The 17,851-nt window shown below is 39.0% G+C and overlaps 1 protein-coding gene across 1 annotated transcript in view; it reads left to right on the forward strand.

Moving 5' to 3' along the window:
- LOC145067232 (uncharacterized) overlaps positions 1–17,851 on the forward strand; it is a 70,143-nt gene that overhangs the window by 48,920 nt on the left and 3,372 nt on the right. The window contains exon 3 of the mRNA XM_079014418.1: positions 9,789–10,877. Within this exon, the coding sequence (XP_078870544.1) occupies positions 9,789–10,877 (1,089 nt within the window). The remainder of the gene's footprint in view (positions 1–9,788; positions 10,878–17,851) is intronic.

The raw sequence follows: 17,851 nt of genomic DNA on the forward strand, positions 1-17,851 counted from the left end.
GTTACAAATGATGTAGAAATCATAGATCTAAGTGTTCCACTCCTTCAAGATGACCAAAAAGATCCTCAATTTGAAACTAGGGTTGCACAAACGTATGAGAGGGATGGAGGCAGATAAGGTGAATGAAATGAGACCATAAGAGTGCTTAAATATGAGTCATACTCTTAGAAATTAGGTTTTCCTTATTTGGGAAGTACGCCCAACGTACTAGGGCGCACCCTAGTACGCTCAGCTTACACCATGTACGCATGGTGTACTCCAAGACCAAAATTACAAAAATATCATTAAGTCTCCTTTGCACACTTTCTTAAACTTAGGGACCAAAATGAAACATGATCAAATTATAGGGTTGAATTTAGAAGTACCTTAACATCGGGATGTTAGAACTTTACTAGATAGGATTTTGAATGCATTTATAAGAGACTTACTGGGAGTGGTACAGATCACCGAAAAATGAAAGGGAAGGTTGGTTGAAGTGGTATGAGCATGTTTAAGGAGGCTCCCATCAATAACAACAATGAGGGTAAAATCTATGGTGATTGGGGGCAAAAAGAGGAAAGGACACCCTAGATGAAAATGGAAGGATAATGTGAGGCTAAACATGGAGGAGCTTGACTTTTCCGAGAACATGAGCTCTGGCATGAGGGCATGGAGACTACACCTCAAGTTTGATGGATAACATTGCCCCCTTCTATGTGTTGTATGTTGTCTTGTATTATTAATAAATTATTCTTGCACTTATGATGGGATCTTGACTTACCCATGTATTATTTTTACTGCTCCCAAAGACTTAGGTGTCGTATGATAGTTACTGATTGAGAAAATGATAAATGAGAAATGTCTATATAGGTAAGAAATCCTGACTGAGTAAGAAACCATGTTGTTTGATTGTACATCTGACTGGTGAAATGAATATTTTACCCTGTTGAAGAGTTATAAAAACATACAAAATGTAAATTACACACAAATTATTTAAAAATCTAAATAAAAATTATAAAAGGGTTCATTGTTATTATAAAGTTATAAGTAGATTCATTATTTGTCAACAATTCAAGCAATTCATTCATTCACCAGATACCGTGTAATGAGTAAAGAGCATCAATATGGATTTGAAGAACCCAAAAAGATCATGATCACCCCCACAAACCAAATTAATCAATAAGCCTCGGTATCTTCACAAAACAAGTATGCAAAATGCATATGAAGTCTTACGTTCAAAACATGGGCTACACCAAAAAAGTGATTAATTTCACCAAAGCAACGTAAGGGGGAAAATGGTTAAGAAATGGATCAAAAAGTCTTCTCTCACCAAGGGAGGAACTTTTCAATGTGCAAATATGTAAAATAACTCTAAATCTTGAGTTAATAGCAGGGCAACGCCAAAATTGTTGAAAATCACCAAAGCCATACCAAGGGCAAAATAGTCAAGAATATAATTAAAAGGGAGAAAGGATACCAAAGGAAGCCTAAAAGACAGTGAACTGCACCACAACATCACCAAGGGATTTAATGGTCAATATTAGATAAAGAGACCCACCACGAACAAAGTAAGGTGGCACTAAGGGAAAAGTTATTAAATATTAAATTAAAAAATTAAGTACAAGGGATGTTCAGAAATCCAAATTGTGTTCCCAAATCCCACTCTCCTGTACAATCACTTCCTTATATTTAAGCTAAGTATAGGATCAAAATTGGAATCATTTAACATCGCACAAATTTATGATATGTTGTGCGGTTTATACTTTTAGAAGGGAAAATAGCAGCAAAACCCAATGGAGAACAACAAACATGAACATAGTAGCAAAATCGGAACTTTGATGAGAAGAATCAGAACTTTGATGAGAAACATTGGAACTTTAAAACCATATGAGAGGATTCCAGAAGGTGTACATGATGAGAAAAGGAAAAGGCGTGCCTGATGAGAAGAGGAAAAAGAGTCAACCGGTGGGGGGCAGAGGCACAAATCGTTGACAGTCAATTGGAGGCGTGAAAGAGGAACGTAGGGCAATGACACAATTAGAAACACTTATATCTTTCTCAGTCATTCAATTGCTTTTTTCTTACCGATCCAGACCTTTCTTTTTGAGTCGGACGCCCAAAATTGATTTACCAAACATCTTTCGTTGGCTGAGTCAGCAAAAAATAGCTAACCCGACTCGGTCTGACACATATAAAACATGGTCTTACTCCATTATGTTTTCCCTAATTTTGTAGGTCTCGTATCAATATATAAATGTGTATTATTAATTATGTATTTTAATTAACTTATAGCAAAATAAAATTAAATACCTTTTGAAAAGACAAAACTACAAAATGGTTCCTACGGTTTACCAAAGACCACAAACTCAATTCTAGTTAATTTTCTTGACGAACATAGTCTCCATGGTTTTCAAAACTTGCGTGAATGACCATTTTTGTTGATGCCGTTACCCTTCACTCGTTAGTGTGACCGTATTTTGGTCTTTTCAAGTAGCAATGACCGAGTTTGTGACTACAGGTAAACCATAGAGACTGTTTATGTAATTTTTTTATATATATTTTATGTTTATGAGTTTGTGACTTTTTCATCCCTTTACTTTTTAAAATATCACTTTGAACCCTTCACTTTAAAGTTTGAAAAATGTTAATTTCACCCCCTATTTTCTAAAATTTTGTGTTTAACCGCGTATTATATATAATTTGATTTATAATAATTTAGATTCGTGAACCTAAAAAAAAACTTTTTTTTACATGTTTATATTTATATATTTGTTGGTTTATTTTAAAGTGGTCAACATTTGGGCTTTCGACTTTAATTTACAACTTTCTTTCGTTAATTTTTTTTTAAAAAAATATATGTTTTTTTTTTTGTTTTTTTCTTTTGTAATGTTTTTGTGTTTAACTTTAGGTACGTTTCTTGCGTATGAGACAGGTCACATACAATAACTTTCATTTGTTAATTTTAAAAAATGTATAATATTCGAGTCAGTCTACGTTTCAACGTAATTATTTTTTATTTATATATTTGTGCTTAATTTTATGTATATTCCTACGTATCATTCATATCACATATAATAATTTTTGTTCATTAACTTAAAAAATGTATTATCATCGAGCTTGTCTACGTTTCGTAAAACGTATTTTTTATCGTTTTCGTGCTTAATTTTATGTACATTTCATACGTATGACTCGGGTCACATATAATATGTTCTTTTTATTATTTTAGTTTTCGTTCGTTAACTAAAAAATAATACTTACTTATTTTTATACGCGTGTCGATATAAATTTGAGTTTTTTTAATGTTTTGAAGTAAGATTTTTTGGTATTTTTTGGTGCTTATTTTATATATGTTCCAACGTATGAGTTTGTTCATATATTATAGATAAAAGCGTAATTATAAGCATTGAATTTTGTAAGTTGAATTTTGACGATTATATTCATAAAAGTTATGTTTCGACGTAAAAAAACACGAACGAAAAAATAAGCATGAAACATAAAAAAAACTATGTCGAAATGTAGACGAACTCGAAAACTATACCGCTACATAAAAAAATGTAAAAGAAAAGTACGTCGAAACATAAACAAACTCGGATATAATACATTTTTAAAGCTAACGTATTAAAGTCATTACATGTAACCCGAATAATACGTATGTATGTACATAAAATTAAGCACAAAAATATAAAAAAACGTCGAAACGTAGACAAACTCGAATATAATACGTTTTTTAATATTAGCAAACAAAAGTTATTATATATGATCTGTCTCATACATATGAAAACCATGTAATTTTTTTAAAAAAAGTTAACAAAATAAAGTTCTAAATTAAAGTCAAAATGTTGACCACCTTGAATTATACCGACAAATTTATAAAAATAAACACGTAAAAAATAGTTTTTTTTAGGTTAACGAACAGAAATTATTAATGAAAATTTAATTATATATAATATGAGGTTAAACACAAAAATTTAAAAATTAGAAGGGTGAAAGTAACGTTTTTCAAAGTTCAAAGTTATATTTTAAAAAGTAAATGGTGGAAAAACCACAAACTCATAAACATGAAATATAGAAAAAATTACATAAATAATCCATATTATTTACCTATAGTCACAAACTCAATCTTTATTATTTGAAAAGACCAAAATACTCTCACAGTAATAGGTGAACAGTAACGACGTCAACAAAAATGGTCATTCACGATTGTTTCGGAAACCAAAACTGTGTTCGTCAAAAAAAAAAATTAACAGAGGCTGGGTATATGACCTTTATTAAACCATAAGGATTATTTTTATAGTTTTGTCTTTTGAAAATTACTGATCGATAGTTACTTAAAATAATAATTAATTGTTTTTTTTTCTATTAATGGAGGATAAACAAACATTTTTATAAATTTATCCCTCAAAATAAATAATTAAAAGTTTTTTTCCTCGTATTATATGATTTCATTTATAAATAATTAGAAAACAAATATGATTTTTATAATAGCATTTTATTTTATGTATTTAAGATAGAGAACAGCAAATTGTAGCCCAAATGTGTAATAGACAAATCATACGATTACTATTTATGGATTATGGATATTTTGCTCTTTTATGCTAAAAATTAGCTATTACCGTTTCCACTCCCAGCAACCTTAGCTTAGAGTAGCGCATGAGAATTGGTTAAGAATTTTGAGCACAACCATGGTCCATAGCGAGTTAAAATAAGCCCATGACTGGTTACTCAATGTCGATCGTAACATTTAGAGATCCAACCTGTTAGGGGTGTTTTCATGTATACCAGTATATATATATACCTAATTAAAGCTGTATGGTTAAGGGCATGGTTAGTTAAAAATAAGTCTGACAATCGTGTCGTGTTCGGGTTGGCGTCTCGCGAGTTGGCGGGTTGACGGGTCAAAATATGTCAACCCAAACACGACCCTTTAAATATACATGTCACGGGTTAGCGTGTTACGAGTTGGCGAGTTTGGAACATAAACTCATATATGACCCGCCAACCCATTTATTTATACGGGTCACAGGTTGGCCGGTTCGGGGTCAGATTTGGGTTCGTGGGTTAGATTCTATAAATAAAATTGACAATTAAGCATGAATAAATTCTTGATGGTTGATGCAAACATATCCGAATTTTAGACACTTAAGTCTTAAACATCCAAATGAAAATCTATTCTAATAAATGAAGTTGTTTTTTGCCAAATATCATCTTCTCCTTCATTTGAACCCATGACATTTTTCTAGAATTTCTAAATTTTTTATTTTCCACTTGTCATTTTATTGTATTATAAATGATTTATATATGTAATGTATTCAATACATTAAAGCCTCATTAATTTTAATAATTCAAAATTTTTCTCATTTTTTATATAAACTAGTTGTGAAACCCGTGTATTACACGGGTTGATTTAAAAAAAATAATTAAACATTAATGTGTAAACAAAAAATATTTTTTAATGTATAACTTTAAAATAAAAAAAAACGTATTCATTGCAATTTAATTATATATATATATATATATATATATATATATATATATATATATATATATATAATACTTTACATATATAGGTAAATGACTTTAATTTTAAAAATTGAAACAAACCAAAAATTGACAAATGGATAATATTTATTTAAAAAATACCACTAAATGACAAATGTCAAAACTCATGAGAGATTGACATGTGGCAAAAAAAAAAACTTTCATTTATTAAGGAGGATTTAAACTTTTCAAATTGTTAAAATTTTATATTTAATTTTTTTTTAAATAAACTCATATAATACATGGGTCTCACACCTAGTTAGGAACATTCAAAGAAATATGTTCAAACTAAACATTAATACAAAAATAGATAATTTAAGTGCTAAAGTAATAGCCACAATTCTCATTTAGACAGTTAAGTATTAATACTTGATACATAAATATATTTAAAAATAAAATAATTTTTTTATTAAAAATATAAACTGGTTGGTGGGTCAACCCGTTTATTATTTGAGAAACTCATATATGACCCGTTTAATAAACAGGTTGGCGGGTTGAAAAACTCAACCCAAACCCATTTATTTCGTGTCGTGTCGCGGGTCGTGTTGAGAATTGTCGGTCTTAGTTAAAAATCCATGGTTATAACGTTTTAAGTAAAATACTTTCGAATGATTTCAAAAATTCAATAAAAAGGGCATGGGCCTATAAGCGGTTTCGTATGCCTGCTTGCTTTCAATGTGGTTAAAGATTTTCTTGACTAGGCCCGCTTAAGGCATTTACGGGAGGCCTGGTTAGCGATTTTGTGAAAGGGTCAGGAATGCTTAAAAGCTCGTCAGACCTTATCTTTTCCCTCTTGTGCTTTAGGTTTAACGAGGCATAACTCGACGATCTCGACCCAACTTATATGCTCATTATGCACTATGCAGTTTATAATCTAGAATTGAGATAGTTCCATATGCATTTTTAAGTTTTTTATACTTTGCTCATATATAAAACAGGTGCACCTTTGACGTCAAATTAAACCACGGACGGTTTTGTAGTGGTGCCTGGTGTGGCACCGGCAACACCTAATTTTCGTATATTTAGTGTAAATTTTTTCAAATTTTTTTTTTATATATTGGCAACTACAAAATTTTTTTTGCCACCCAATTGGATCAACCAAGCCCAAAAATATATTTATAACTTAGACTTATCAATTAGTAGTCCAAAAAGCCTATTAATTTTAGCCCAAAAAAAAACTAGTGTAGCCCAAAGCTCATTTGGATAATTGGATCTTTTGATCCAATTGGGAGAATGGCAAAAAAAAACTTGCGGCCAATAAGATGAGTAGCAAAACAGAAAGCAAACAAAAAAAGAAAAAAAATCGTCGACACAGTGAAGTCGACTAGGAGAGTTCGACAGTGAAGTCAACACAGCCCTCACGATTCACGAAGACTTGCTTGGTGCTTGATGCTTCCATTGCTAATTCCTTCTAATTTCTTGAGTATCTTGTTGATTGAGTAGCAAAAATCGATTCTCAATTGTTCAATTCGACTCCAATTGACCAAGTGTGACATCCCCAAAATCACGGCCATAAAAGACCGGTTTGTTTATGCTTTGTTTAAAAATCAGAGTAACATTTTAAATAAAAGTGTTGCGGAATTTGTCCCAAAACAAAATATGATAAAGATTTATCAAAAACATTTCCATAGAAATGTATTTCATTAAAAGACTTGGGATGTCATGTTCGTACAGATCAAAATCATAAACAGTACAATATAAGCCTTACTACATTATTTCATATCTACAGGCCTATATCCGTAATCCCTCGTCCAAACATCATAACTATGCTCAAGCGCCACTACCTGTAATACATAAAACTGAGTGGGTCAGGCTTGGGAGCCTGGTGAGCACATAGAGTTTTCAACCCACAATAAATAAGTTTATTAACTTCATTTAATTAAACAAACCCGATTACCCGTTCCCGTTATCCTCACATTACGTCCCTAAGCATCTATCATAAGGGACCTATCCTAAGGATTATCATTGGGACGGACACTACTGCTAAGGGGATTCCTCAACAATAAATGTCCTTAAGGCAACCATGTGGGGGATGGAGTACATCTGGTGAGCACACAGTTCAAATAAACACACAGTTCGAATAAACACCTACAGGTTGCGAGCCTGCTAGTGTTCCACTGGACTGTCTAGAATAGTCTGTGGTCGTCATCTATACTCTGCTAGATGACCGGATCATCAATAACATCTATAACGAGGCCTTTCATCGTTTTATCTAGTCACACAGCAACTATTACATCTACCCATGTTTACCCAACACATTTTGTAGATATAAAATACATATACAGTTTAAATCATTGAAAACATGTATAAAATGTTCATCCAACATAGATAGCAAGTATTCAGATAATATGCACACATAGCACGTAATTTATATAAAATACTTCATATCTATGTGTAAGCTGAAAGTAACTATGCACTCGCTTGTTAAAGTGATAATTCCAAAATCGGGCAGTGTTTGCTTCTAACGATTCTATTTTCCTTCGACGAAACCTAGCATTATTATCGTTAAATTTTAGTCTAATATTTACCGTGACCAACTATTAGTCTTAGTATTATTATTATTATTATTATATAAGCGTTAAACAATATTTTCCAACCACTATGTACAGACAGGGGCCAGACATAAAACACCGGAGGGCAGGACCATTTTGGCATATAGCACTTCTGAAATCCAACAACCCTATGCGGCCTTTTAAACCAGATTCCCCGTACCGCGAGTAGTTAAAAAAATATTATAACGACACTTATATAAGTTATAATAATAGCTCAAATATTTATTATAAGTTCATAATAACAATACTAATTTTAAATATAAGCTATATTAAAATAACGTAAGCATAACTTACTTACAAGGGGGTTTTAGCTAGGAGTCGGCCTTTGCAGGGGCAGAACTTCGTCACTGAATCTTTCTAAGAAAGATTCGTGCAGCGCTCTAGCGCTCACCTTACTATACTAAACTACATAAAGAGAAGTCGAATCATGAGGGACCGAAATGCTCGGGGGATAAGGAGAGAAAGACTCTTGAATCAAGAGAATGGTGCAAGAAATATGAGAGCCCAAGGCTCTTATTTATACTAATTGAATTTTCAAAAACTATCCTCCATAATTACTTAATGACCTTTTAGTTATATAAACAACTAAATACCCCTCTATAATACTATTTTAAATGGATTTAATGATATTTGTACTAAACTAATGTCGAAAGAACTCAACATTAGTCTTATAATGACCGCATCGTCGATACATTTTCTAATGATATATACATATGTATATATATGTATACGTATATATGATTTATATTTTATTTTAATACGTAAATATGCTATTATATTTTATATCTCGTTCATACGAACTCCGTTTTTGTCGTTCTTTATATCCACGCGTAGGTGGGAACGTACCCTACAACTTTCGTTTAGACTCCGTCGGCTAATTTTGAATTTATTTTTAAAGTTATATTTTTAACAGGCCGAGACAGGATTGGTCCGTTAAAATCTCATAACTTCTTCATCCGATGTCCATTTTTGTCTGTCTTTTTATCGTTACGCTACTAATAACGAGATATTCGATTCTCGTTTAGGTTGTATCGGCTAAAAATCAATCGATCTAAAATTCGAATTTCGGGTTGTACACTGCTAATCCGAAACTTCGAAAAATCATAACTTCTTCATACGAAGTCAGATTTGGGCGTTCTTTTTATCGATGTTCTTAGTTTAACATATTCTACGACTTTCGTTTAGAGCGCTAAGGCTAAATCTCGCTCTATCATAAATTTACTATTTACGCTTCCTGGTGCCGTGCCGGTTCCGACGCGAAACTTCGACGGGTCATAACTTCTTCGTTATAACTCGGATTTCGGCGTTCTTTATATGTACGGAAACCTTGTGACATATTCTACAACTTGGTTAAGATTATTTACTCTAAATAATCTTTTTTTCGAAAAGTCGTTTTCGACCCCTATTGCCTCTAAATTGACTAGCCCGGATCTGCAGAGCCCTAGCTAAAAATGAAACAAGTAAGTGTTTGAAAATTGAAATTTTACCAATTTGTTTAGGTTGAAATTGCTATGTTTTTATCTTGAATTGGTGAAATTGCTATATTTTCATTGATGTTATTGACTTATTGATTGATTTTTGAAATAATATTGCTATGTCATATTGTCTTTATTGAAATTCAATTTTTATTTGGTGTAATTTCTATGTTTTGACTTTTGATTGAAGCTATTGGATGATTTGGTGAAATTATTAGTTATTTAGCTTAATGTTGAATTGTAGGTTACCCTTGGTGGTTTTCTTACCAAAAGACCAAGACCTAATATTAATGAAAGTGGTGAAAGATCTTCCCAAACACCAATCACCAACCAATTAATTCCTTCGGTCTCTAATGCAATTCCACAAACTCCATGCTCTAATGAAACTAATGATGATGTTGATTTGAAAGATCTTCCAAAGGACCAGGCGGATAGGTCAATGATTACAAGTTATGCCTCAAATATAAGAGATGATGTAAGAAGGACATATTTGCTTCAAGGACCTTGTCAAATAAGGCTACATAAGTTTCCAAAAAAGAAAATAGGTGATAGATTAAGAAGCTTCGTTCCTTCATGGTTTAACGATTTTGATTGGTTAGAATATAGTGTGAAAAATAAAAAAGCATATTGTTTATATTGTTATGTATGTGGAGACCTCATGGGACAAAAAGGAGGGAGAGATGCATTTGTTTCCCAAGGTTTTGATACTTGGAATAAAAAAAATGCATTTCGGACTCATGTGGGTAATGTTGATAGTTTTCACAACAAAGCAAGAGAAAAGTGTGACTTTTTATTGAGAGAAAAACAAGCTATTAATGTAGTCTTGAGGAGGCAAACCGAAGCAGAGGACCATAAATATAAACCACGATTACGTGTTTCTATTATTGTTGTTAGACTTTTATTGAAGACCGGTTTACCGTTTCGTGGTAATGACGAGTTGGTTAACTCGGAAAATAGAGGGCTTTACATTGAAGTATTAAAAGCCATTCGAGAGACTAGTGAAGATATTTTCAACAATACTTTAGAAAATGCTCCTAAGAACAATCAACTTATTTTCCCTAAAATCCAAAAAGAACTTGTGCAATGTTTTGCACAAGAAGTACTTTTGAGTATTCGTCAAGAGATTGGTCATGATGTATTCACTTTATTGGTTGATGAATCTAGCGATGTCTCAAAAAAGGAACAAATGGCTATTGTTTTGCGATATGTTGATAGTCTTGGATTTGTGAAAGAAAGATTCATTGGAGTTGTGCACGTGAAGGATACATCCTCTTTGACACTCAAAAACGCCTTAAATGAAGTACTTACAAGTAATAAGTTAAGTTTTAGTCAGGTAATTTATTCTTTACTTTTTTGTTACTTCAATTTAATTTAATTAGCTTTGTGTTATTGTAACGACCCGTTCCCGGTATGTTAATTTATTGGTAATTGTTGTGAGTTTTGCAAGAGGAACTCGGCGAGTTCATAGCCTGACTCGCCGAGTGGGGTCGCGGCTGAGAGCACGCGTGAGCCGGGGACTCGGCGAGTCCATATCCTGGACTCGGCGAGTTCATCCGTCTGGATGAAACCCTAAATCCCCGGGTTGCCCACTATTTAAACCATCTTATAGCCCCATTCTCGCCTCCCTCACCCTGTGAACTCAGTGAGAAAACCCTAATCCTCCCTTGAAAGCTTATAAGTGATTTGGTGCCATTTTGTGAAGGTGTGAAGAAGGAGAAGAAGAAAGAAGCAAGGAAACGAGTTGTATTGCAAAGATCCAAGGGCAAATCTGAGTTTATTGAGGTATTTTCGGAGTTCCCTTCTTGTTATATGTTTTAATCTTCCATTAGAGCTCTTCTAAGAGCTATTTGTTGTTGTTCAAAGCCTTATGTTTGCATGAATGTCTTAATAAGTCGAAATACCTTTGGATCTGAGTGTTGGGGTGTTGTAGAGCCCAGATCTACTGTCTTTTTGGAGTTACTTTGCATAATAATCATAGATCTACCCATTTTATGCATCTTTTAGCCTTATTTCCCTTATTCATGAGGTTGTGCACGTAAAGTTGGAAACTTTACGTGGTAAATCAACTTATTGGACTCAGATCTATCAATTGTATGTGTTAGATTCAAACAAGATCGAGTAAAAATCAGCTGCATGGCGGCAACTCGGCGAGTCGGGAAGAACGACTCGGCGAGTTGGGTCGCGGGTTCCCGAGTCCTTCATTTTGGAGCATCATCGAGTGAATCCAGTGAGTTAGAGAGTGGACTCAGCGAGTTGAGGGTAGACTCAGTGATGGAGGGACTCGGCGAGTTGTTCATACAACTCGGCGAGTCCAAGGCAATCTTCTTAGGATCATGAACAACTCGTCGAGTTTGTTCTTACGGCTCGGCGAGTCGGATGAAGATTGTCTGAGTTCTTGGATCAAGAGGGTACTCGTCGAGTCGATGCCACACTCGACGAGTAGCAGCATGTAGAACTGAGAAGTGAGAGTAGGACTCGGCGAGTTGGGTGGCCCAACTCGGCGAGTCAGCCCCAAAAGTAAGTTGACTTTGACCAAGGGTAAAAGAGTCATTTTACCCCAAGTGCAGTGTTTAGTATTTGATTGAGTGTGTTCATGGGCTTGTAGCCGAGGAGATTCAGGAGCAGCAGCCGGTAGCTTTCAGAGACACACACTCAGCCGCCAGTTTACGAGGTGAGTTTCCTTTCAGTAGGAACGGGTCTAAGGCCACAATGCCGACCCGTTTAGCTAAGCAGTAGTATCCGGATGTTATCCGATGCAGTAGTTAGCATGTCTGATGCCTTCGTGGCTCAGACAAGGGTATGTGTGTTCATGTTAGTGATATGTTATGCTATGATCAGTCAGCTTCGGGCTTCGGTCCGATGTCAGCTTCGGACTTTGGTCCGATGTAGGGGACAAGGTCCCAGTTAGCTTCGGACTTCGGTCCGATGTCAGCTTCGGACTTCGGTTCGATGTAGGGGACAAGGTCCCAGTTAGCTTCGGACTCCGGTCCGATGTCAGCTTCGGACTTCGGTTCGATGTAGGGGATAAGGTCCCAGTCAGTCAGCTTCGGACTTCGGTCCGATGGAGGGGGCAAGGCCTCGTATGTGCTTGATATATTATTGTATGGTATGTGGTAATTTGGGGGAGCTCACTAAGCTTCGTGCTTACAGTTTCAGTTTGGGTTTCAGGTACTTCCGCTTGTAGAGGGAAGAGCTCGGGATGATGGCATCGCACACACCACCGCTTCAGCTTTTATCCTGGGAGATGATTTGGTTCTTGATTTCTATATGACATGGATATGATACAGTTTTCCGCACAGTGTTTTTATTATTTTGAGATACATCATGTATGGTTTATGATATGACGCTCAGATTATGGTTTTTGGTTATGTTGAAAACGAAATTTTTGGGTCGTTTCAAGTTGGTATCAGAGCCCTGGTTTGAGGGATTCGGATATACTTCCGGGTGTATCTGAACTCAAACTAAGGGGAAAGAAAAAGATTTCTTTAAAAAGGAATATGTTTTCTAAAAGAAATTTTGAAAGCACTTAGAAAGAAAGAAATTTTTAAAAAACAAGATAAGGGTGTGGTGCATGCGATCAGCCGAGCTCAAGTAAGTACTCCCAAATTATCCATACAAGTTATTTGTTCAGTTTCAGTTTCAGTTGAATAGCATGCTAGTATAGGACTAAGGATCTAAGAGGATGCCTTATGTGCCTGCTTTATGTGTTACAGCTTTATGAGTATTGCATGCTAGTATTGAGTAGACAGCAGTAGGATAGCCTGTTTAGGTTATGCCTGATAGTATGAGCTTAGCACTGTATGCTAGATCAGTTTCTCATTTTGAGAATAGTTTTGCCTGAGAATGTTTCCTTTATCCGAATGCTGCCTGCTTCGTGCTTTGTGGGAATTCCGAGTGATGGAAGTTAGCCATTAGGTGAACACGATACACCACATGTGATCAGGGTTGAATAATCCCAGAGTGCTGGAACTGACCCTATTGCGCAGCTCTTGTTTGAGTCCAACCGTTATAGGGACGGGTCTTTTACTTGAAGGATTATCTGATCTTCGTCACATGTGATGGTGTTCAGGTGATGGTTAATTAGCATCATAAGGAGACCTGCAGCAGCTGAGGACTAGTTGAGTTAAGTCTGAGGTTTCCCTGGGGCAAGCCTAGGATGAGAGTAGCAGAGATCAGTAGTAGTAGAAGTGACTTGGTGGAGTCAGGGCAGTTCTTGAAGAAAGTACGGATAGATGTGGAAGGTAGTATGGGCCCGTACTACTGGAAGCAGAGGATCCGTACTCGAATCAAGAAAGGCTGAGACAAGACCAGGAAGCTAGTTGTAGTATCAATGATCCCTCAAGATATTTCTGTTTTCTGATGTGATTGTGATGTGTTTCAGAATGGTGGTTTTGCGATCGAGACCAGCAGCCGGCAGCGGAGGTGCCGGGGAGGGATCAGGTTCAGGCTCGGGGGATGAGCGCATGGGTGAGCAGACCCGAGAGTTTCTTTCTTCGGAGATTACGCGCATCATTATAGAGCAGACTCCTGTGATCTTCGGTTCGATCAAGGAGGGGATTCTAGAGCTGATGGATGAGAGACTGGGCACCTTCCGTGCCGAGGTGGCGGCCATGATGGGGTCGCGCACCCTTACCTTCAGGGAGTTCAGGGCATGTGGAGCCCCGGACTATCATGGGGCGCGGGACCCCATAGCGAGCACCAGATGGTTGGCAGATGTGGCCAACGCTTTCCGTACTAGCAGATGTCCCGAGGGGGACAAGGTCAGATTGGCGTCCTGTCTTCTGAAGGACAGGGCACGAGATTGGTGGGAGGAGGTCGGGCATGCTATTGGTGATGATGCAGCATTGGACGCTATGACCTGGGCTGATTTCTCTACCAGGTTCAGGGCGGAGTTTGCACCGGTCATTGAGGTGCAACAGCTAGCTAGGGAGTTTCAGGACCTCACCCAGACTACAGAGACAGTGGCGGAGATCACCGCCAAGTTCAGGGAGAGGGCTCTTCTCGTTCCTCAGTATGTAGCTGATGAGGAAATGAAGAAGGCCCGCTATCATGAGATGTTGCGGAGCGATATCCGCCAGTTTGTGAGCCGGTCCAGCTGTAAAACGCTGGAAGATATGATTGCTAGAGCTCGGGAGAGGGAGATTGATCTCGAGATGGAGAAGAAGAGGAAACCGGAGGCGGTTTCGGGTTCGGGAGGTTCGGGCAAAAAGCCCAGGGTTTCAGATCATAGGTCTAGGGGACAGCCGAGCTACGGTCGATGTGGTAGGTGTGGGAAGATGCATGAGGGAGCGTGCAAGGCAGGGAGTTCCGGCTGCTTCAAGTGCGGTCGGGTTGGACATTTGAGTAGGGATTGTACGGCTCCTGCTACTGCCGTTGCTGCGTCAGATCTGATTTGCTTTCAGTGCAATCAGAGGGGACATAAAAAGTCCCAGTGTCCGAGTTTAGCTTCAGCAGGGAAGGTGGCTGCACCTGCCCCTGCTACCTTGAGGATTACAGATGGCCGGCAGGGCCGAGCTGATGCGCCAGTGGCGAAGAGTAGGGCGTTTCAGATGACAGCAGAGGAGGCGCGAGCGACTCCTGATGTGGTGACGGGTATGTATCTTCCCTTTTATCTCTTTATTATTATTGATTAAATGCTGCTTATGGTTGTATGTTTTATTCAGGGTCGTTCTCTGTGAACGACATTTCTGCTTTGGTATTATTCGATTCGGGGGCTACCCGATCATTCGTATCTCTTGCGCTTAGCAAGAGGTTCAGTAGAGCTCCAGGAGAGCTGGATTGTCCATTAGAGGTTGAGATAGCGGATGATAGGACCGTGAGGGTCGGCAGAGTGCACAGAGGGTGTTCTCTTCAGTTATTTGATGAGCAGTTCTCAGTGGATTTGGTACCTATTCCCCTGCGAGGGAATAAGGTTATTGTGGGTATGGATTGGCTAAGCCCCAATGGGGCGGTGATTGATTGTGAGCTTCAGTTAGTGAGGGTTCGCACTCCCAGTGGGGGAGAGTTGGTGATTCAGGGCGAAAGGCCACAGCGAGGACCGACCTTTTGTTCCGCCGCAAGGGCGAGGCGCTATGTTCAGCAGGGTTGCGCCGGTTTTGTAGCCTACGTTTTGGATGCCCGGGAGAAGGGCAAGTCGACAGTGGATGATGTTCCTATTGTTCGAGACTACCCAGATGTGTTTCCTGAGGATTTGCCGGGGGTACCTCCTGAGAGACAGGTCGAGTTCCGGATCGACCTCGTCCCTGGTGCGGCTCCGATAGCCAAGGCACCGTATCGACTAGCTCCCCCTGAGATGCAGGAGTTGTCTACACAGCTGCAGGAGCTGTTAGACAAGGGTTTCATTCGGCCGAGCAGTTCGCCTTGGGGAGCGCCAATCCTGTTTGTGAGAAAGAAGGATGGGTCGCATCGTATGTGTATTGATTATCGGGAGCTGAATAAGGTAACGGTGAAGAACCGTTACCCACTCCCGAGGATAGATGATTTGTTTGATCAGCTTCAGGGAGCGTCTTGGTTCTCCAAGATCGATCTACGCTCCGGATATCATCAGATGCGGGTTAGAGATGAGGACGTGCAGAAGACTGCTTTCAGGACCAGGTATGGTCATTACGAGTTTGTGGTGATGCCATTTGGGCTCACCAATGCCCCAGCCGCGTTCATTGATCTCATGAACCGTGTGTGTAGGCCGATGCTTGATCGGTCAGTGATAGTGTTCATAGATGACATCTTGGTGTATTCCAAGACGCAGGAGCAGCACGAGGAGCACCTGCGGGAGGTGCTAGAGGTTTTGAGGAGGGAGAGACTTTTCGCAAAGTTCTCCAAATGTGAGTTCTGGTTGCGCGAGGTGCAGTTCCTTGGTCACCTCGTCAACCAGAAGGGTATTCTGGTAGATCCGGCCAAGATAGAGGCCGTGATGCAGTGGGAGGTCCCGAAGTCTCCATCTGAGATTCGGAGCTTCCTAGGGTTGGCAGGGTATTATCGGAGATTTATTCAGGATTTCTCCAAGATAGCAGTGCCGCTCACCCGACTGACCAAGAAATCAGTGGTATTTCGTTGGGGTCCGGAGCAGCAGACAACATTCGAGACCCTCAGGCAGAGATTGTGCGAGGCTCCGATCCTTACCTTGCCAGAGGGAGTAGAGGACTTTGTAGTCTATTGTGATGCCTCGATCACAGGTTTGGGAGCAGTTCTGATGCAGCGAGGCCATGTGATAGCTTATGCCTCGAGACAGTTGAAGCCTCACGAGGCTAATTATCCTACCCATGATTTGGAGCTGCGGGCAGTTGTGTTTGCCCTCAAGATTTGGAGGCATTACCTTTATGGGGTCCGTTGTACTATATACACGGATCATAAGAGTTTGAGGTATCTTATGGATCAGCCGAGTTTGAATATGAGGCAAAGGAGGTGGTTGGACGTGCTGAAGGACTATGACTGTGAGATCCTTTATCATCCAGGGAAGGCCAACGTGGTGGCCGACGCCCTAAGCCGCAAGGTGCCGGCGGCCCCTATCAGGGATCTGTGTATGAGGATGACGGTGATCACTCCACTGTTGGAGCGGATCAAGGAGGCTCAGATGGAGGGCCTCAAGGAGGAGAGGCAGAAGTGTGAAAGGATAGTAGGCCGAGTAGCTTCATTTGAGTACGACAGTCGGGGTTTGTTGACGCTTCATGGTAGGGTATGGGTACCGTACTGGGGTGGGGTACGGCAGGTATTGATGGACGAGGCTCATAAGTCTCGATTTTCTATCCACCCAGGAGCGACAAAGATGTACCGGGATCTTCGACCCGATTATTGGTGGCCCTGCATGAAGCGGGACGTCGCCTGGTATGTCGAGAGATGCCTGACCTGCCGGAAGGTCAAGGCGGAGCACCAGAGGCCTCACGGCAGGATGCAGCCGTTAGACATTCCCGTGTGGAAATGGGAGGACATTACCATGGATTTTGTCACCAAGCTTCCCCGGACCGCACGAGGAGTGGACTCGATATGGGTAGTAGTGGATCGGTTGACGAAGAGTGCCCATTTTATCCCGATCCAGGAGAGTATATCGGCGGAAAGGTTAGCCGATATCTATGTGCGTGAGATCGTGGCACGCCATGGAGTGCCGGTATCAGTGGTGTCTGACCGAGATGTCCGTTTCACATCCAGATTTTGGAAGCGATTCCACGACGAGATGGGTACTCGTCTCCATTTCAGCACCGCTTTCCACCCTCAGACAGACGGGCAGAGCGAGAGGACGATTCAGACTCTAGAGGATATGCTCAGGGCATGCGTTCTAGATTTCGGTGGCAGTTGGGATACGTACCTTCCGTT

The sequence above is a fragment of the Lactuca serriola genome, chromosome 8 (assembly GCF_051521515.1).
Source record: "Lactuca serriola cultivar US96UC23 chromosome 8, Lser_US96UC23_V15, whole genome shotgun sequence".
Classification (NCBI taxonomy): Eukaryota; Viridiplantae; Streptophyta; class Magnoliopsida; order Asterales; family Asteraceae; genus Lactuca; species Lactuca serriola.